Genomic DNA, 22621 nt, shown 5'->3' with positions numbered 1-22621 from the left:
TGCCGTGTTCTGGGCCACTGTGTCCCAATCTCCCTACCACTTGTGGATGCTTACCTTGTTCTGTTCCACCTAATGGCTTTAGGACTGAGTTATTCAGGGAGAGGAGGTGAAGAAGAAGAAAAAGAGGAAGATATTTATATTTAAAAGAAGTGAATTGACTTTAAGGACAAGTAAATAATTGGATAGCTAATACACAGACCTGGCAAAAATCGTGAGCAAAGTAGGCGAAGGAATGAAATTTGTGGAGTGCTGGGCTAAGGAACGGTTTTTCTTTTTTTAAAACTAGAGGCATGAGTTTAGGTTTAAAGAGAGAGGATGGGGGGGCGCCTGGGTGGCTTAGTCGGTTAAGCGTCCGACTTTCGCTTAGGTCATGATCTCGTGGTTCTTGGGTTCAAGCCCCGCGTCGGGCTCTGTGCTGACTGCCAGCTCAGAGCCTGGAGCCTGTTTCAGTCTGTGACTCCCTCTCTCTCTGACCCTCCCCTACTCACGCTGTCTCTCTCTCTCTCCTAGAAATAAATAAAATCTTTAAAAAAAAAAAAAAATAGAGAGGATGGGACGTTCACCCCTCCCCCAACACTTAGTTCTTTATGGTTGTCTAAAGGGTTTCTTTCTCCCTCTAGGTTTCATTTTTTGAGGAAGAACGGAACATATTATCTCGGAGCACAAGCCCTTGGATTCCCCAGTTACAGTACGCCTTTCAGGACAAAAATAACCTTTATCTGGTGAGTCTTTTCATCCATCTCTCTGGAATTAGTCCAGTGCTGATACTCCGATATCATAGATGTAGAATTGGATATAGTTTTTGCCCATATGGTCCGTTGAGTTGCCGTCCTGACTTTAAGGTGTCTTACTTTTCTCTTGTCCTAAAGATGAAGGGCTCTTCCATTTAGAAACAGCCCCATTTATTGTTGAGTATTGTAGCTGTGGCTTAAAGGGCAATAACGAGAAATGATTTATTTGGAAACAGTCTGATACTACCTTTAATAGACTCTTTAATTTTTTTTGAAATGTAATTGACATACAACATTACCTTAGCTTCAGGTGTACAGTGTAATGATTCAGTAGTATTTGTATATATTGTGAAATGATCACCACTAAATCTAGTGAACATCATTAAAATGTTTTAATTTTTAAAAATTGAGATAATGCACAGTTACTTTAAGGAGATGCAAACACTGCAGAACAATATGAAATAGGGAAAGTTCTCTACCTTTCCTTCTTATCCCTCTCCCTAGGGAAACCTATTGTTGGTTAGGTATGTTCTTCCTGACCCTCATGGAAAAAATATTTCCATGTCTATATTTATAACATGTGTATATAGTTTGTTTTATGAAACTTGTATATTACTCTCTACTCTGTTCTTCAGCTTGCTTTTTGCCTTTCAGCAATTTACCCTAGACATTTTTCCATGTCAGTATATACAGATCATTTGAACGATGCCATAGTATTTCTGATGTACATGTAGCATGACTTACGCAATGCTAAAATTAATTCTGGGGCCTTGTTTAGCTTCTTGGGGGCTTAGATTCCTAAAGTAAAAAAATGTATCCCAGAAATAATTTTTGTTCCTGATTAAGCCCTTCAAACAAGACTATCATATTATTACCCTGAATGGAGAGAAACTTTTATAGAGGCTTCTGTGAGAGGAAAGCGTGAGAGAGGGATGGACTCCAATTTATCTCGAGCTTCCACTGGGCTTTGGGGGATTTTATTGCCTTTATTTCTGACCTGTAGTAAGCACTGTATTTGCATTGGTTTCATATTAGTTGAGAACCCAGTGCTGGTAGAGAAGTCCCACCCCACCCCTCAGCCCCACCTAGCCTTCTGAGAGAGAATGTTTACATACAAATGCATTGGGAGATTGGCCTTGGACTAACCACATGGTAGAGATGAGGACAAATTCTAACCGTTCTATATAACACTGATGACAATTGGTGGTTGACACTGCTTGCATTTGGGTGGCCAATGAGGATGACCAGAGGGGCTCTGGGAGTGATACCAGCTCGTAGTTTCCTTTGTGTTGACTAGTAGTTTCATTTCTATTTTTTTTTTTTCATGGCTCAACCCTTTTCAAAGTGCATCTTCAGGAAGGTAATAGTTGGTCATTTGAAAAATTTTAATCTCTTTGGTGTCACCATTTTTATCCCTACCAATTGGCTTTGTCCCAGTGGTTGACCTTTCCTTTCTTTTTCCAGTTGTGGAATCAACCTCCTCTTGGGCACAGCCTAACTAGAATACCTTGTGGTTTGGGAATATCAGTAGCTCCTCTGCTAAGAGACCTCCCAGTGGCAGGGGGCTTCCTTTTTTGGGCCTTTTGTGTGTGGGGCTCCTATCTGGATTTTGTCTCTGACATTAGCGTTCTTAGCCTAATGACCGTCTTCCCAGGTTTTCTAGCTGCCATCTTACAAGATGGGAATGATCTCAAAACAGCTGTTTCCTAGAGTTCTAATTGCCTCAGCACATTGATACCTGGCTGCAACGACATTATTACACCCTTCTTTAGTAGCTCAATTGGGTATTGCTGATGGGATCTTGTAATTATTTCCCTGTCTGCATTCTTTTCTCAAGTATGTTGGTAATTTGGAGTAAAATGCTTGCTAAGGGTACGGTTTTCTTCTAAATATCCAAACTCAGCATAGGAACTAAGATATGATTATAGATCCCCCATCCCTTATCTGCAATTCTGAAATGCCCAGAGCTCTGAATAACCTCAAGTTCTTTTGTTACTTATTTGGCAGCAAAACCTGACTTGAACTCTCTAGTAAAACCTGACCTGAATCTCTTCTTCATTCCCTTTAGTGTGACTGTTTCTAATTTGGCCAAGAAATTGTGATTTTGATTGCATTTGATGACAGGGTGATATCCCAAGCCCTACCCTAGGGTGTTACGTAATATAAAGTATACACACCATTTTACTTTTCTAAAATCTGAACATTTCTGTGTCTGGAAATACATTCTGCCATGAGATAAGGGGACCATAGATCTCTACTGGTATCATGAAGTACCAAAATTCCATTGTGCCCATTGACCACTTATAGATCACCAAACCTTTGAAGTTTATATGTAAATAAATTATCATAAGCTCCCCCGCAGTTGAATGTTCACTTGTAATGCAAATGCAGTTTAATTGAAGATACATTTAAAAATCAGTGAATAAAACAAGTAGGAATCAGTGACCTATATATTGCATTCCTGCTTCTACTGGGTGAGCTCCGGCTGCCATCTTTTTTTGCCTGCATTACTGTAGTAACCTCCTAAGTGTTCTCCCTGCCATCTGTCTTGCCCTTCCCCCGGGTCTTCTCCACACTGCAGCCAAGTCATCCCACTGTTAAAACCCTTTAAGACTCCCTGCTGCCCTCTGGATAAAGTCCAGGCTCTTCCATGTGGTTTCCAAGGCCTTTTTCACATATACCTCTAGGCTTGTTGCTTATCATTTCTTTCTTTTTACTTTACATTCATCCTGACCTTCCTTTGGTTCTTTGATCTGGCCTCTGACCTTTCTCCACGCTGTTTTCTCTGTCCCTGTTTCCCAGGTTAACTCCTATTTTTCCTTCTGGGTTTGGGCCAGATCTCACTTCTTCCAGAAACTCCTCCTGGCCCCTTTTCTTCTGGGAGAGTTGCCCTTCTGGCTGCATACTCCTAACACCTTCCTCTTCATGAGTGGGTGTTGGGCTCCCCCACCTCCCTCCACTAAGGGAGGGATTATGTTTCCCTTGTTTCCAGTAGCGTTTCCCCAAGTAAATGCTTAAGATGCGTTTATTGGATGAATGTCTGCTTAATTTCATAGAAATTGATTTACATTCAGATTTACTTACTGTGTTATGGAAATCACACATTAGGAGTATGAGTTTTATTCTCTAAAGTATATAATTCAAGTTAGATCCAGTGGGATTTTCAAAATTTGGAGTGCAGTGCAGGGAAATTGAACTTGGATCCTTTTGAAATTTGATGGTTAAAAATTTGTCATTACATACCAATGAATGTGGCTTGCCATTTTCTGGTGTATAGAAAATTGCAATGAAGTCCATTGTATTGTTAATGTCTGGTTCTGTATAACAAGGCTAGTTCTGTGTTCTGGCAGGCAGCCCATGGAAACAGTGCTTTGTTGATCTGGTTCATGATGAAATCTGTTCAATTCCGTATAACAGATGCCTTCACCAGTGTCCTTCCAGGAAGGAGCGGATCTTTACAAAGACACCATTGTTTTGCAACTCACCGCTTGTAGTATTGTTGCATCTAAATGCTTTGTGAGATTCTTAATGCTGGCTTTGTATTGATGTTTTTCATGCTGTGGGTCTTCAGGCTGCCGTTGCTCTGATACTACAGCTGATCCATGAATCTTCTTTCCTTATAGTGGCCTCACATTGACTTCCCTCTGTTCATTCCAATTTTTTCTCCCCTAGTTGCACGTAGGATGTATTAGTTAAGGTACAGGTTAAGCTACTGTAACAAAAAGATACCAAAATAAGTCTGAACTGATGGAGCAGCTCTGTTGTATGGGATAATCCAGGGACCCAGGTTCCTTCCATCTTGTGGATCCTCATCCCTTAGGATGTTGTCTTCCCTGACGTGGTTGAAGTTGGGTATTTCATATTCTTATTTCACCTGGATGGTAGGAGAAAGCAGCAGAGGCAGAACAAGAAAATACCTTTTACTTAGATATGGAAGTGGGGCACATCATTTCCTCTCCTGTTTTAGTGACTAGAACTTGATCACATGACCTTACATCTATACTGTCTAGTGGCATGGCCAATCTCCAACTACAGGAAGAATGGATTTAGGGGAACAGTTATAGTCTGCCAGAGAGGTTAAAACACCTCCTTTTGCAGGCAATAAAAGATAGACTGGGGTTTTGAACCTGGGCCCCCTAGATCCACCTCCCATACTTTTTTACCCATTATGTTGCACTGTCACATTCCAAAGCACTTCTATTCTGACCCTGGTTCTGAGGTCATGCTTGGGATTAGTTCTTTACATTTCTTGTCTTGCTTTCCTGAAGGCCATGCAATTGCACAGGTGGTATTTCCTTCCTATGTAGGGACAGTTTGGAGATTGGCTGTTTCTAGACAGGGACCCCTGTGGCCTATGGGTGTTGGGCTCCCAGCCTCTGCCGTCACTGGGAGTCTGGAGAGAGTTAACAAATACAACTTCATTGTTTATTTTAGTGAAATGTGGCAGCTTATGATAGTTTTGACAGTGAGACATGTGCTGTTTTGATCTCTTGGAAAAGATTATCCAGTTTTCAGGCATGTCTCAAAACTCACCAGCATGTTTTCATGTTGCTGTTTCGGAAGTGAGGGCTTCGGAAGCTGGCTACCCATCGGAAGGAAGCTGTTACTTAGAATATAGGTTCTTGTTTTATTCTTCCTTAGTAGGTCTCTCTGGAGTCTTGGCCTTTTTGGCTTCAATGTTCTCATTGGTGAAATGAGATATTAATACCTCTTATTGGCCCCAATTCAGTTGCTGAATGTGTTACTGCCTTGAAGGTGTTCTTTGTGCCTTCAAAACAGTTTTGTGTCCTGGTCTTTTGAGGCGTATTTCACATGAATGCATTTAGAGTTTTAGGAGTCACAGGTTTGTTCCGTTGTCCCAGTTTGCCTGGGACAACAGTTTCTGGCTTAGGAGATCAAAGATGGGGCCCAAGAATTTGCAACTAGGTCCCAGGTGATGCTACTGCTGCTGGTCTGGGGACCCCACTTTGAGAACCATGGTCCTATGGCTATAGCTACAGTTAATTTCTGGCTACTGCTTCCTCCTTTTGCCCCCTCAAAAATGGTGAAGGTCCCGAGATATTGTTCTCGCTCTTTACTCTTTGAGCTTGCGACGTGGTACCTACTCCCCAGCTCTTAACTAGCCCTAGGGCTCTTCACCAATGTAGGGCACTTCATTAATTCATGTCCTTAGCTTCCTTGTTTGAGGGTACAACCTGTTTCTTGCCAACACTCTGGATGAATCAGTGCTCCATGAGGATTTTTCTGAATAGATGGATGAATCAGGCTGGGATTCCTATTTTTCTGAAATGAAAGGTCTTCTCTCCTTTTCTCTTGGTGACCTTGCCCTTCGTGAAGAATAATCTAAGGTCCCTGCCAGGGGCCACCCTGCTTTGAGAAACCCTTCCTTTCTCCCAGATGCCAAAGGGGACCAGGGACAGTGCGCAGGGCCGATTACGATGCCAGCTCCATCGTTACATTTCCATGGCACTTGCAGGCAGGCTGATTGTGGTGCAAGCATTTCAAGGGCACGTTGCTGAAAGGGTGGCCAGCACAGCATGCCTCTAATGACACCCTGTGCACATTGGAATAGAGTACAAGAACTATTAAATGCTCACTCCCTCCCCACATATGGATATGAGTGGATGGGGGCATGCATGTATGTGCATGTGTGTACATGTGCACACACACGTGCGCATACGCGCGCTCTAGTCCTTTGTTTCAAATGCAACACAACTGATGGGCATTGCCATCCTGGTGCTTGGGGTGTAGCTGCAAACCCCAACAGAGAAGCCTCTACTCCTTCCAAACTGAACACATGTAAGATTTGCCCTTTAATTAGTATCTGCAGCTGCTGCCATTAGAAGGGTTTGTCTCTGTTGGCCTGAATGCCTTTGCTTTAAAAGAGCAAGGCCGTTACAGCTCCAAGCCGGGCTTGTTTGTCAGCTGCTCTGCTTTCCCTGCCATCTGCAGAGCTGCCGCATTGTTTAGGGCTGTTTCCCTGCAGGGCCCTTTCCTCCTCCTGTCTCCCCGGCCTTTGATTACCAGGCCTTGGTGATTGCCATTTGGGTGACCTGCAGCTGGTCGCTGTGGGCAGGGACACGTCTCATCCGCGGAACTTTGGTGCCTCTGTGCTGACGGACTGGTTACCTTCCAGCTCTTTGTGGCTGGTGATCTCGTCGTGATGGTCAGAAAGGCTCCAGGTAATCCTTGAAAAAAGCGTCAAGCAGCAGGAGCGTTGGCCCTATTAAGGGCACCTCTTGCCGTGGAAACTTTCTATCTGCTTGAAGCAGGGAGCCACGTTGTCTCCACAACTTCATCAGCAGCGGGACTCAGTACAGTGCTGGGCGGGCCGTGTCAGAAATCACCCCAGTAGCTCCTTACAGATGCAGGTTTCTGGACCTCACCCACGGTCACTGGGATTTTTAACAAGCTCCCTGAATGGTTGGGATGAGAATGAAGCCTACTTTACCCTTTCATACTGCTTCGTGGTCACTGTTTTTCATTCTTCTAGAATTCCAGCTCCATGAAGGCAAGGGGCTTTTGTCTGTTTTAGTCTCTGCTGTTTTCCTAATATCTAGAACAGTGCCTGACACACAGCAGGCACTCAAAAAAATTTTTTTTGTGTGTGTGTATGAATATGTTTTTTTCTGTTTTTCAAAAGCAGCTCCCTGGGTGATTCTGATGGGCAGGCAGGTTTGACAAGCTCTGCCCTAGAAGCCTTACCAGGTTAATTAGGATAAAAGCCACACTCCCGGGGGGATCAGTGCACCTCTGGGTAGTCACAGTCCTGGACAGAGTCACACTTCCAGACAACACCAGGTGCAGTGAGTGGATTGTCTGGCATAGCTTGGGTGGTAACTTTGGCCTTCAGGGGTTTATAGTGTTCTTCTGACTGGTATTTGGTTCTTAGCAAGTCATCTGGTATGGAAACTTACAGACTCTGAATTTTTGACTTAAAATTTTTTTTTTTTAATGTTTATTTTTTGACAGAGAGAGAACGAGTAAGCTGGGGAGGGGCAGAGAGAGAGGGAGGGAGAATCCCAAGCAGGCTCTACACCATCAGCACAGAGCCCGACGTGAGGCTTGATCTCATGAACTGTGAAATCGTGACCCAAGCCAGAATCAGGAGTCAGATATTTAACTGACTGAGCCACCCAAGTGGCCCCTTAATTTTTGACTTTTGATGGTGAGTTTGGAGCCTCTTGATTTGGTACCATTTTAAAAAGTCCAGAATGTGTTTTCTTAAAGTGCCCAAGTCCTGTTTTTTATGTCTAAGCTCAACAGCAAGATGCTTGGTTAAGCTTGGCTTGACCACACACAAGCCCCGTTTCCCATCCACTCCATTCATACCAGAATGAGCAACTGTACCCCAGCAGGATAGCCTTGGGCTGGGCGTAACACCTTGGGACAGCCAAATTTACTCAGTAAATGTCCACATTAAGTTCTCTAATGATGGGCACTTGGCATTTTTTAGGGTGGTAATGGGGGATCATGTTGGTGGCTCAAGCCTGATTAGTTTCTTTGATAAGGACCCAGTCTATTTAGAGGTTTGTCATTTCGTGTCTATTTTGTCCCATGTTGTGGAACATGCTGCTTCGCAGCTGTTGTAATTTTTGTCACTTGTCTTCCCAATCAACCCTGGTTTTGAAGAAATGAAAAGTTGTTTGACTCAGAAAAGAGTAATCTTAGTTTTGGCGGGGATTTTCAGCTCAGGAAATTGGATCTTCTGAATAAGCTCACAGAATACATATCTTTTTGCCTTTTAAGAGATGGCTCTTATTTTCTGATCTATTTTACTGGTCATTCCAAAATAGAGTCTTCAGGAATAGTTGTGAAGTTGTGAAGTATTAGAGAGCGGTCAGTTTGTGAGCTCCTAAATGTTGTCAGTGGGTGCTGTATGTTTGACTCTGTCATCCCTAAACTTACAAGCCATTCTATTTTTAAAATGCTTTTTGTTTATTTTTGAGAGAGAGAGAGAGAGAGACAAAGCATGAGCGGGGGAGGGGCAGATAGAGGGAGACACAGAATCCAAAGCTGGCTCCGGGCTCTGAGCTGTCAGCACAGAGCCTGACCCAGGGCTTGAACCCACGAACGCTGAGATCAGACCTGAGCCAAAGTCGGTCTCTCAACCAACTTGAGCCACCCAGGCGTCCAGAGCCAGGTTAGAAAATTTTTAACTGCGATGTGTTGTCGTAAATATGCATCGTTCCTATTTTAAGGTGTTTTTGTTCTAAAAGCATGAGTACTTCTGTCGTTATTGGTGAATTTTTTCTTGGGTGGGGAGAATTTTTATTGCCTTTTTAACGGCAATATATGTTTAAAACAGATATGAACATTAGCATTCACCCACATAACCAGGGCCTGTGGAGAACCAGGTTGGGATGAGTGGGCGAGCTGTAGGCAGCCAGGTGGCACCTGCGGGTTCTTCTAGAACTGGGACTGGTAGCTTTCAATCTGCTGTGAATTTGGGGACAGTAAAGGCTGCATTTTAGCTGCCACCCTTTCTACACATCACCCTTCTTGTTCATAAATCATTTTTTTCCAGCGATTACAGTGCAAATGGAACCTCACTCTTCAAATTGTCCAGTATCTAGTTGACTCTCTGCTCCGTGCAAGATGCCATGCGAATGGGGGAGACTCCCCGGTGACACGGAGCCCTTGGGGAGGACATGCATCCAAGTCACTGGCTCCTCAAGGGTCTCTGGTGTAGGGTTGACTCTGTGCTGGGCAGGAGCTTTACTGGACTAGCCTGGGGCCTCCGCGGATATGTGCAGATGCTCCATGTCTCACTCGACTAGAGCTTTCTTCTAATTCTGGACCAAAAGCAAACAGGAGTTTGGAGGAGGATGGAGAGAATTCACATCCCAAAATTGGCTTCTGGAATGCAGTAGTTGGAGAGATTTAGTATTTTTTTTTTTTAAGATGTTTATTTGGATCTTGCCTCTTTCCAGAAAGGGTTTGAGACAACTTAAAACAAAAGACATTTATAGTGTGGCTCACAAAATGGGAAATCAGAGCAAAGGACAAGAAGAGAGCTGAGTAAGAGTGGTCGGAATGTGTCCCAGCCCCTCCCAGCCAGAGAGGAAAGGATCACGCAGCGACAGTCGGCAAAGGAAGGCACCTGACTGGCATTGGAAGACCTTGTTAATGCCAGGGAGGGTATTGTGAGGGAATTAGTCTTATCCTCATTTTACAGTGGATGAAACTGAAAGGCAGAGAGGGGAAGTCACCAGGGTGCAGTTTGTAGCCACCGAGGCAAACCGGCCTCAAAGCCTCAAATATAATATGGATACATTAACAAATGTAATATACATTTTTTTTTTTAATCAGAGAAAAGAGGTTCTACTTTATCCTGTATAGGATGTCACTTTCTCTTATCATGGGCAGCTTTCCACGGCAGTTTGAATAGAGTGAGTCTGTTCATTTTTCACATTTACATCTTCTCCCATGTTTTAGATAGGTCATTATTTCAGCAATTTCTTAATGATGGGTATTGGGGTGACTTCCAGGCTTTTTCTCTCTCCTGTGTGACAAACAATGCTACAATGAGTCTGTGTGCCTATTGATCCACAAACTACTATAAGTTCCTGTAAGATAAATGGTCAGAAGTGGAATTGTCAGAGAGTGTAGGTTTCACATTGAAATTTGTAAGAGGTGGTCAGATGGCCGTTGCGGGGGGGGGGGGGGGGGGGGGGGCGGAAGGGAAGATTGTATCACATTTGTTGCACCCTTCCTGTGTTCGGCTGGTTGCGGAAAGAAATACTGAAAGACTGAAAAGACTGAAAGACGCCAGAGGGTTTATTGCCCTCCAGCAGTTTCCATCTACACTGTGTACCAAATCCTGGGGAATGTCTGGGGTATCAACTTGGGTGGGTGGGTGGGTGAGTGGGTGGATTTAATTCAACTTCTCAAGCTTACCTTGCAAACACTGCGTGTTTTCTGGGACTAGTCTTTCATTATATTGATTCTCTTGGGTATCGGATGTAATTTCCTTAGGGCAGGGATCTCATTCTACGTGACTCACAATATGTCTCTCACATCTTAGTTGCTTTGTGGAGACGTTGTAATTATAACACATCAGGCGGCATTTGAGGCTCTAATTGAGATATTCCCTTTTTGGGATGTATGAAGAATGAATAACTTTGGCATTCGACGCAGGTCATGCAATATCAGCCTGGAGGGGACTTGCTGTCACTTTTGAATAGATACGAGGACCAATTAGATGAAAATACAATTCAGTTTTACCTCGCCGAATTGATTTTGGCTGTTCACAGCCTTCATCAGATGGGATATGTGCATCGGTAAGTGAGACTCAGGTAGTATACTGAGAATTTATCTGTATCACCTAACAGTTCCCACAGTAGAATGAATAGATGGATGATTTCAGCATCAAAATAATGCTTCATGCAAATTTTAACCAGTCTTTTAAAAAAATTAATTAATTAACTTATTCATTCTGGGGGAAAGAGTGAGAGAGAGAAAGTGTATGGGAAGGGGCAGAAAGAGAGGGAGAATGAGAGAATCCCAACCAGGCTGCGCACTGTCAGTGTGGAGACTGATGCGAGGCTGGAACTCATGAACCGGTGAGAGCACGACCTGAGCAAAAACCACGAGCCAGATGCTCAACCAACTGAGCCACCTAGGCACCCCCAAATTTTAACCTGTCTTAACTGTAACTGGCTGAAAGTATACTTTCCAAATGGCAGAACTTTCAGCTTCCTTGTTCAACAGTGAAATAGATCTGTCTAAAATTACAGGGTTCTCAAGTTTGCTAATAAGATCTGTTAATATAGCTGGTAAGACTGAGAACTCTTGCGTGGGTTCTTTGGGTTAGATGGTAGAAGAACCGAATTTGATTTGCAGAAGGAACTGGCATACCACGTAAGGGCAGAAGCCCATGGGGTTGTACTTATAACCTCACCTGTTAGTAATTTACAAAGGTGTTCTACCCTCAGTTGAAAAGTGTTTCTTTACATCCCTGCTCATGTGGCATTTTATGTACATCTGAGAATGTTGTGGGAATGGTTAGGCCAGGAATTATGAAACCTTGAATAGAATCTCAGGTTTTCCTATTGACTTACCTACATGACCTTGGGCAAATCCCCTTGTTCTTTCGTAATGTAAAATGCATGTCTCTGGGAGAAATAATCCATCTAATAATTTGCGTTTATTCCTTTCCTCTCTGTTCCTCTCTCCCTCCCTCCCTCTCTCCCTCCATCTCTTTTCTTTTTCCTTCTCCTTCCCTTTCTCTTCTTCCTTCTTCTCATCCTCTTTTTTCCTTTTCCTTTTTCTTACTTAAGTTGGTTTTGCAGAATGTTTTGCTTATTATTTATATCCATCGATAGGGAGGTCTATGTATAGCAGGACATAGATCCTGAGATTCTTGGCTGAATCGATATCCTAGGTTCACAGTTGCTTGCTGATTGGCGTGGAGAAGGCAACACTAATTTGTGGCCCTGATTTTCTTAGAGACGTCAAGCCTGAGAACATTCTCATTGACCGAACAGGACACATCAAGCTTGTGGATTTTGGATCAGCGGCAAAAATGAACTCAAATAAGATGGTAACAAAATGGAACAAGATAGCTTAATAGAGATTATGCTACAGAGTGTTCTGTGGTCCTTGTAAGTTTGGAAAATATGGGAAAAATGTGAGCCACATTTTGGAATCTTCCATTTGCCAGTATATGGCAGGATTTCTCCATGGGTGGGGGTGGCGATAGGGACATAGAGCTGTTTCCCAGACTTACTTGACCTTGGCACCGTTTTATGTATAACATCTGTTAATACCCTACAAAACATTTTTAGGAACATCGTTAATAGTTTGTTTAAAAAGGGAAAATGCTTATTTTGTTCTTTTCATCTTCCCTGCTTATTATAGATTGTCTTCTATAATCTTGTTTATCAGATCTATTTGTTATGCAGCAAAAATTGAAATAAATCACTGGCACATTTAAACCAAATATCCTTAAGCATTAAGAACCTACTGCGCAAAATGTATTTCGGTGCCCTGGACCTTTGGTAAAAATTAAGCTGTATTCCACATGCTGAATAGGAAGGCAAGAGGGTGTCTGCTGAGATCTAGAGCAAGAGTACTTTGGGAAAAAGATTACAAAGTGAAAAAAATATATATAAGTTAAAAAAAGTCTAATAAAGTTTGTATACTAAAGTGTGAATGTTCATGTCAACTATGCAAAAAAGTTGTAGATCTAAGAGAAAATCAACTTAGACTTGAGTCATTTGGAGACCTGGGCAAATTCTTAGGAACTTGGCATTTTATTCCTTCTCAGTAAAATAATGATTCTAGTTGAAATGTACAAATTCAGAGGTTAGGGAGGTTATTCTTTAAAATGCCCCCTTTACCCCCAGCCTCTGAGAGTTAAGTCCTTAGGAAGGGAAATATGTAAAATTGCCTTTTTTGCCCAAGTTCCTTGGAGGAAAGGTGGGTATTGTTAGGCTGATATTAGGAAAAGGCTTGTGTTTATGTTAACTCTTTGCATGCCAGGGTCTGGCCACCCTGTTCTGCAGACCTGAGGCCTACTGGTCTACTTGAGATAATTCACTTGGTGTTCAGATCCTTGGAAAAATAGTCTCCTGCTGCGCCGATTCCCCTCCTTCCCCCAAATTATGTTCTTATAATTGATTCTACTTGATCATTACAATGAGAATTAGGTTATAGGATCAAAGCATTTTATGTTTTTTTTTTTTTTTTTAATATTTTAATTCTAGGAGAGAGAGAGAGAGACAGCGTGAGCAGGGGAGGGTCAGAGAGAGAGGGAGATACAGACTCTGAAATAGGCTCCAGGCTCTGAGCTGGCAGTCAGCACAGAGCCCGACGCGGGGCTCGAACCCACGAACCGCGAGATCATGACCTAAGCGAAAGTCGGACGCTCAACCGACTAAGCCACCCAGGCGCCCCCAAAGCATTTTATGTTTTAAAAATTATGTGCAGTTCAGAAACAGGCATCATGAAAGCGTCAGTTTTGAATTAAGAGGACTAAAGCAGAGGAAAAAAGTAATACGAAGGTTTATCATCTAGGATTAAAAAACTTGTACATTGCATGAGTGACCTTAAAAAAACTCCTGCATCTAGAAATAAACTGAAGCATAGGTACGTAGTCAGCACCACTGACATTTTGCTCTGGGTGATGCTTTGCTGCGGGGGGCTGTCTGTCCTGTATATTCTAGGATATTTAGCTACGTATCCACTAGATGTTAGTAACACCCTCCCCTCCAGTTGCGAAACTAGAAATCTCTCTGGACATTGCTAAGTGTTCCTTGGGAGACAAAGTCACCCCTGGTTGAGAACCATTGCAAGTTGGTTGAGAAACATGAGAAAGCTTATTAGTGAGAGCCAGCACTACGTGCTTGCGATAAAACAAACTACTTGGGAACCTAGATTGTGGTCCAAAGTCCCTACTTGGTAAATCAGTGGGAATAAAGAGTAAGGCCTGCTTTGTGCATCTGGAATCACTCTCTTCAGAGTCCTTGATGGAGAGACTGGACTTTCCATTCATTTCAGATTTGTTTTTTTTTTTTTTTTTTTTATTTGTTTTATTTCTGAGAGAGAGAGAGAGAGAGAGAGAGCGAGCCTGAACAGGGGAGGGTCAGAGAGAGAGGGAGACACAGAATCTGAAACAGGCTCCAGGCTCTGAGCTGTCAGCACATAGCCCGACGCAGGGCTCGAACCCACGAACCATGAGATCATGACCTGAGCTGAAGTTGAATGCTTAACTGACTGAGCCACCCAGGTGCCCCTCAGATTTCTGTTTTTTAGGGCTTCAAACCATCCTTTTCAGTTCTTCTAATTGGAACAGCCTTCACTGCAGGTGGGGAGCCTTCCAGAGTCACTCAGGTTTATTTGCAGCTCTGTGCTCAACCCCTGACTAGTCTGGTAAAGGGAAGACGGCACTCAGTCCTACACACTGAGAACAGTCACCTGCTCTCCTCCTCTTTTGGACAAAGGGTCACCTCTCCAGAACTTTGTACTTTTAGGGCCAGAATGTGACAAGCTCATAGGAGGGTATTTTTAGCATTGTTTTCAGTGCAAAGTCCCTTTAATTATGGAAGACCAATCTACAGCCTAGGTGAAATCCAGTATAGATACAGAATTATACATTTTATTTTATTTTATTTTATTTTTGTATTTTTGGTGGGTTAAACATATTTCCTTTAAGTAGAATGTTTTCTAGGCCAAAGGAGGCTCTCAATATTTTTTGTTCTCAAAAATATACCGTATGTAATCTACGTTTACTGAAATTCACTTATGTTACTCACCCAAAATCAATTAATCCTTTTTTCTCCTACTCCCAAATATTATCTACAAATTTTAGGTATTTGTGACCCTTAGATCTGTTGGGTTTTCCATCTTCCATTGTCATTATTCCAAGCTTTTTAGTCAGAATGTTGCTTTGGGGTAGTCTCTTTACTAACACAGGGGCCCATACTACCTAGAGGTTTGGCTGGTGAGCTGAGACATGCCCTTGACCTGACTTTGGTCACCCACTTTACCTTATTAGAGTCTCAAAGAGTGGCAAATAGTAAGCTTCCAACCTGCCTCTTTCAGAGAGACCTTTGTAAGGAGATTGTAAATAAAGAGCAGTATAGCATGTTAAGTGTTAATGAGCCTCATTTAGCAGTTGGAAACCCATAGGAGATAGACTTCTTTGAGATTTATGTAGGAGTGAAAAGATTTTATTCCATTTCCCCAAGAGGAACAACATAGTGAGATACCTTCCCTCCCTCCTTCTGCAGGTAGATGTTTCTGCCCCGGGCAGCTACATCGGGAAGGTTAGGTTGAAATCGTTTTTTAAATTTTTTAATTTTTTTTTTATATGTTTATGTATTCTTTCAGAGAGGGGGAGAGAACACGAGCAAAGTAGGGGCAGAGAGAGATAGAAGCTGAAGCAGGCTCCAGGCTCTGAGCTGTCAGCACAGAGGCTGATGTAGGGCTTGAACTCACAAACTGTGAGATCATGACCTGAGCCGAAGTCAGGCGCTTAACCTCCTGAGCCACCCAGGTGCCCCCAAATAGTTTTATGTTTAATAAGCATTTTAGGGGAAGAAGATTGGGAGGAGGCAGACTGTGGTTTTCTTACTTTTCATCTGCTTTCTGCTTGTAAAGGAATCTAAGTTAATCCTTTTTTTTTCTTCTCTATCTCCTGAAATATGGCTCAGTCTTCTGTCTCCTTGTCATTTTTCTTATTATCTCCTGCTGAACTGGTATATTTTCTTTCCTATCAAGACAGTGAGCTTTAACTAAAGTTAATTATCAGATGGTATACTGTCAGAAAGCCTGGCTCCCAGTGCATGGCTCCACTTAAATTTTTTTTTTTAATGTTTATTTTTTGAGAGGGAGAGAGACAGTGTGAGTAGGGGAGGGGCAGAGAGAGGGAGACAGAAACGAAAGCAGGCTCCAGGCTCTGAGCTAGCTGTCAGCATAGAGCCTGATGCGGGGCTCAAACTCATGAACCAAGAGATCATGACCTGAGCCGAAGTCAGATGCTTAACCAACTGAGACACCGAGGTGCCCCATACATGGCTCCACTTTTAATATCTCACCCAGATTAGCTGGCTGTGAATTGCTACCAGAAGAGAGTGAAATCATCTTGCAAAATCCTTGTCAGGATGGTGGCATTTTGTGTTAAATGGATTTTATATGCTTGGAGGTCAATAGCTAATGGAAATTTAGCAGTCATTAAAGTGTCATTAAAAACCTTTGTTAATTACTATTAAGTACTTAATGTACTTTACATAGGAGATGTTCATAAGGGAAGCTCGAAATATTTTCCCTTAAAATATAGAAAATTATAAAGTGATTAGACATAAATGTGTATAATCATATATCTGTTATGGGACAGGAATTAGAGAGTTATCTAACCCACTTGGATAAATCTAATCATGAGTTTGAAAATAAGACATTGATGACTTATGCCTTGTGCTACATTATGCTGATAAACATGACCCCATCCAGTTTCTTTCTTGACTCTTGGTTGTGACCAAGTGACCAATCCCCGTGCACTGCAAACAAGGAGAACTGAATATTCCCAAACAATCTAGTGTGATAATAAAACCCAGCAAGTGCAAGCAGTGCATATTCGAGGATTGCATATTAATGGTTCTGCAAGGTAATTAGGCATAAAGGGTAAGCGTTTAATCAATGATGACATTGCAGTTCTTCTCTTGTTTTCATATTTAAAAACTACTTTTATTTCTCATTGTCAGTGTTGAGGGTTTTTATCAAAACCCTGTAGTTTAATCTGAATCCTGTGCTGAGCTCATTAACATTTACATACACATTAAAAGACAAAAGTCTTAGCTCAGGCTCTCCAGCATCAAGGCTTCCTCTTGACTTAAGCTACTTTCAGTTCCTCAGGCGTAAGGCACCCTATTTTAGACCAGATACCATGTCCTTTCTCCCTACTTTCGTGTATCAACAATGGCCCTTGGCTTTCTTGGGCAGTATGGCCATCCAACCATCCCCGTGGGTACTTGGAGTGGAAATTCTATTTTTCTTTAAGATTTTATTTTTTTAAAAGTAATCTCTACACCCAATGTGGGGCTCGAACTCAACAGCTCTGAGATCAAGAGTTGCGTGCTCCGCTGAGCCAGGTGTCCCCCAGTGGAAATTCTGTTTCCCAGAGCAACAGATGAATAGTGTAAAGAATAACAGTATCACACTGCTGTCTGGATTTAGGATTTGGAAAAACCTATAGTGGGCTTGAGAAAAGGGGTGAAAAGAGAAGGAGTAGGGAGAATGGGTCTATTTCCTATAACCATGGGTCTTTGGGGCCAAGGAATGGAGAAGATTAAAGTCATGAGCTGGAAGAGCTTGGGTGTCTGTCCCTAGGGAGGGCAACTCAGTTCCCCGTCAAATCAAAGCAGAGCAAATTGCCTTTCTTGATACAAAGCCTAGCTTTTCAGATGTGTGTCCATACCTACAAAATACCTAAGGTTGCTTAGGGGCACTCAACATCCTTTAATAGGGAGAAAGTTCTTTTGTGCCCATGTAACTGCTGAAGTGAGAGAAGCCTCTTTAAAGGCAGGGCTATTGGATAGATGTAGGATTATTGGTCAGCACAGTATATGACTAACATCAGGCCCTTTCTGTGTTGATGGAGAAGTCAAAGAGGCAATCCTTAGCCTTCAAATTTCATGGCTCAATAAGACTTCAAAATAATATTGAAGGCTGAGAGCATTGCTGGCTTCCTCTGTTGTCTAGGAAGTGGCTCGGGGGAGGGGGGTACAGAAAATCCTTCATCAGGCCTCATTTCAAGAAATAAAGGACATGTAAACACTAAAACAGTCAAAAGGACAAATTCTGAGAAAAAAGGACAGTTCTTTAAATGGGATAGATTTAGCTTTAGAAAAAGACCTATTACATTGTCCTAACCTTTGCGAGGTTGGGTGCTTGAGTGCCACTGGATTGGAGGGCTCTGGATTTTTTTTTTTAATTAAAAAAATTTTTATTTATTTCTGAGAGAGAGAGAGACAGCATGAGCAGGGGAGGGTCAGAGAGAGAAGGAGACGCAGAATCCGAAGTAGGCTCCAGGCTCTGAGCTGGCTGTCAGCACAGAACCCGATGCGGGGCTCGAACCCACACACCGTGAGATCATGGCCTAAGCCGAAGTCAGACGCTCAACCGACTGAGCCATCCAGGCGCCCCATGGAGGGCTCTGGATTTCTGAACAGTGAGGAGGTGACCAAGGAACGTGAGTTGGGGGTGAGGGAAATGAACTCATTAACATTTGACTCTGGTGGAAGATATTTATCATGTCTTGCCCCATGGGTGGCTTGAAGTAGGAATGTTAATTCCAAATATTTAAACTTGACATACAATGCCTTTGCAATATCGTGTTGCCCTAGCTAGCTGTCAGGTTTTCAGTAATGGGTAGATTCATATTTAAGATTTATTATGATTTTGCTGTTTTCATAAGTAAGGGAAGTACTGTGTAACACATATCAGGAAAGACATCTTCCGTTCTATCCCCAATTCTCATCTGTGTAACCAAAGGGCGTATATCATCAACAACTTTTGCCCTTTTGCCTTTGGATTATATTATGTACTTTTTTTTTTTTTTAATTAGTAAATCGTTTGCATTTCCTGACAGCATGCCACTCGACAGAAGGCTTAAGTGCCTGGGGAGAATAGTAATCAGTGGCAAATCAGCTAGCGTCTGAAATGTGGCTGTTGGCAATCTATTTGAGAATAACTGAAAGTTTGCTGTGTTCATTTTATTTATGGGTTTCCAGGTGAACGCCAAACTCCCGATTGGGACTCCAGATTACATGGCCCCTGAAGTATTGACCGTGATGAACGGGGACGGAAAAGGCGTCTATAGCCTGGATTGTGACTGGTGGTCAGTGGGAGTTATTGCTTATGAGATGGTTTATGGAAGGTCCCCATTCACTGAGGGGACCTCAGCCAGAACCTTCAATAACATCATGAATTTCCAGGTAAAGAGCCATTAGTAGGTTTTGAAGTCATATTGAGAACCATCGTTTAAAAATGAACATTTGTAATGTAAATCAGTAGCTCTGGATAATAACAGCAAATACTTATAAAGCACTTTGTGCTAAAAGCTGTCCTATGCGCTTTAGTGATTGTATTTTATTGACTCTCAGCTGCCAGTCATTGTAAGCCTATGCCATTATTTTAGGTACCATTAAAAAAGAAAAACTGTTGCCAATTAATCTATGATATTTCATTGGTTATAAAATACATTTGATTTCAGTGCTGTTAAGGGAATAGCCGAGTCCTAGACTTGATGAAATATAGTTCATTAACTTGGCTAATCCTCAAACAATGGAAGAGGTAGATATTGTTTCCATTTTACAGATGAGGAAACCAAAGCACAGAATGGTTAAGTAACTTGCCTAGAATGATACAGTTAGTCTGGCCTGGAAGTCCACGTTCTTGATGTTATGCTATGTTGTTTCTCAGTATGACTAGCTGTCGAATATGGCAGTAAATTTGCTTGGGGACAGGAGCTAGAAACACAGGAATATATATGAAGTAGAAGCAAAACTATTTTCTCATAACTATACATTCTAGTATATTAAGTCCATTTCTCCCTATTTTTTTTATTAAAATTTTTTTTTATAGTTTATTTTTGAGACAGAGTATGAGAAGGGGGGGGGGCAGAGAGAGAGGGAATCACAGAATCTGAAACAGGCTCCAGGCTGTGAGCTGTCAGCACAGAACCTGATGTAGGGCTCAAACCCATGAACTGCAAGATCATGACCTGAGCCAAAGTTGGACGCCCATCTCTCTCTCTCTTTTTTTTTTTTTAGTTTTTTTAATGTTTATTTTTGAAGGAGAGAAAGAACATGAGCTGGGGAAGAGCAGAGAGAGGGAGACACAGAATCCAAAGCAGGCTCCAGGCTCTGTCTGAGCTGTCAGCATAGAGCCCACTGTGGGGCTTAAACTCACAAACTGTGAGGTCATGACCTGAGCTGAAGTTGGACACTTAGCTGACTAAGCCACCCAGGCACCCCCCATTTCTCTTTTTTAAAATGTTTATTTAATATTTTGAGAGAGAATCCTAGCAGGTTCTGCGCTGTGAGTGCAGAGCCCGACATGGGGCTCAGTCCCATGACTGTTAGATTATGACCTGAGCTGAAATCAAGAGTTGGACACCCAACTGATTGAGTCACCCAGGCACGCCTATGAACCCCATTTCTTTAGGATATGATAAGTATGCATGTTTTAGTCTCAACTGAAAGAAGGAAGAGAAATTTCAGTTTGTTCTAGCTCACCCAATTTCATCTTTCTGGAATGCTTAATGCACATTTTCTTACGTGTAATACAGATTTTATATTCTTAATACATACATACATTACTTTTTATTCTTGAGTCTCCTCTTGAGTTAAAGTTTCCCCTTGGATGACTCTTGGGCCCAATTTATTTCCTTCATTTCAATCCATTCGTTCAGTAATGAGTGAATGGCACTAGACACAGTTAGGTAGCAGATTTGTAGTGTTGAGTGAGAAGAAGGCTCTCTCTGCCTTCCTTCCCTGTTATCACACGGAAATCACAGTGCACTGTGTTTGTGCAGAAGTAGATTACAGAGTTAGGGGGGGAGTGGCAGTGATCTGGCGGAAGAGGGGTGCGGGCTGGAGAGGGTGTTCTAGGCAGAGAGAACAGCATGATTTGTTCAGGAAGCTTTAAATAGCTCATCATTGTTGGACAGCAAAGAGCGAGATGGGGAGCGTAGCTACATGAGACAGGAGAGAGGAGCGGGGTCAAATCATGAAGGATATTGAGCCCTTGCAAAGGGACTAGGCCTATTGATGTGAACAAGCCATTTATTTTGGGAACATGCCTTTGGTCCAAAGTTAAGAGGGCAAAAAAACTTCCTTCTTTTAACAAAAAGAGAAACTTGCATATATGAGAAATACTTTTGGGGGAGGGGGTACATGAGAAGCCGAATTTGGTAAGGGAGTGATTATTCTATTATTGTTTTTTTTTTTTTTTTTTGGAATAGCGGTTTTTGAAGTTTCCAGATGACCCCAAAGTTAGCGGTGAATTACTTGATCTGATTCAGAGTTTGTTGTGTGGCCAGAAAGAGAGACTGAAGTTTGAAGGCCTTTGCTGCCACCCTTTCTTCTCCAAAATCGACTGGAATAACATTCGTAACTGTGAGTAGGGATTTGGTCTTTGCCTTCTGGTGTTGGGATTAAGTGTAAACACTTAAGAATGATCTGAAATTACTCTGGTCCGCAGAAGGTGGTATAAATTATATAAATAAGGGCCTCAATTATCTCCAGGGGGATAGAAAAGGCTAATGATGTAGCTGTCTGTAAGTGGTAATTCTTCTTTAAATTTGTTTGCACAGAATGGGGTCATTTATCAAACTCTGTGCTTAAGTGGCCTTCAACACATCATCCCTCAGGAAGTTAGAGGTACAGATTGATGGAGTTCAAGGGTTGCCTCTTGGCTTGACAGTTTCTTTTCAGACCTACGTATTTCCTTCATAGATGAGGAAAAAAGACTCAAAAATGAGGCAAAGTGCCAGGTTGCTCTGCGAATGGCTGAGCCTGCACTAAACCTGTAAATGCCTCTCTGTGTTCATATGCTTTCCTCAGAAACATTTTGTCTTTGCTCACAAGCCTGTAAATCTGTAACATAAGACGCATAGCGGATTCATTCATACACACGTCACTTTGGAATCAGTGAGTACAAATGAAATTCATTAAATACAGGGATCTGATTTATTATTGACAAAACCAAAATGCTCAGGTTTTTACAAACTGGTGATTTTTCAGGCACCTGGGTGGCTTAGCTGGTTGAGCGTCCAACCGGTCATGATCTTCTGGTTTGTGAGTTCGGGCCCTGCATAGGCCTCTCTGCTGTCCGTATGGAGCCTCTTCTGGATCCTACGTATTCCGCCCCCCATCCTTCTCCCGCTTGTACAGGCGCTCTCTCTCTCTCTCTCTCTCTCTCAAAAATAAATAAACTTAAAAAAAAACCAAATCGATTTTTTTAACCTTTTTTATTTTTGGATGTGTTGATTGAATGTGCCAGTAATTAGCATAGATTAGAGCTGGTAGGAAGGCATTTGGTCTGAGTGGTTTTTTTTTTCCTAATTTTTAAAAAAAATTATTTCTTTTTGAGAGAGAGAGCAAGGGAGAGCGAGAGCATGAACAGGGGAAGGGCAGAGAGAGATGGAAAGTTTTTTTAATTTTTAAAAAATATTTATTTATTTTTGAGAGAAAGAGCATGAGCAGGGGAGGGGCAGAGAGAGAGGGAGACACAAAATCCAAAGCAGGCTCCAGGCTCTGAGCTGTCAGCACAGAGCCAGACATGGGGCTTGAACTCCGGGGCCGTGAGATCATGACCTGAGCTGAAGTCGGAAGCTCAGGCAACTATGCCACCCAGGCACCCCTGTTTGAGTGTTTTATCTTTGG

The 22621-nt window shown here is 42.3% G+C and overlaps 1 protein-coding gene across 4 annotated transcripts in view; it reads left to right on the top strand.

The window, feature by feature from the left end:
• The window catches only part of CIT (citron rho-interacting serine/threonine kinase), a 165941-nt gene that overhangs the window by 17340 nt on the left and 125980 nt on the right, over positions 1-22621 (top strand). For all 4 annotated transcript variants that reach the window (XM_039240508.1, XM_039240361.1, XM_039240432.1 and 1 more), the window contains exons 4-8: positions 621-722; positions 10872-11014; positions 12183-12276; positions 18965-19168; positions 21199-21352. In XM_039240508.1, coding sequence (XP_039096439.1) covers positions 621-722; positions 10872-11014; positions 12183-12276; positions 18965-19168; positions 21199-21352 — 697 coding nt within the window. The remainder of the gene's footprint in view (positions 1-620; positions 723-10871; positions 11015-12182; positions 12277-18964; positions 19169-21198; positions 21353-22621) is intronic.

Source organism: Hyaena hyaena, unplaced genomic scaffold, assembly GCF_003009895.1.
Source record: "Hyaena hyaena isolate Hyena2069 unplaced genomic scaffold, ASM300989v1 scaffold_0, whole genome shotgun sequence".
NCBI lineage: Eukaryota > Metazoa > Chordata > Mammalia > Carnivora > Hyaenidae > Hyaena > Hyaena hyaena.
This window is presented reverse-complemented; position numbering and strand designations above follow the sequence as displayed.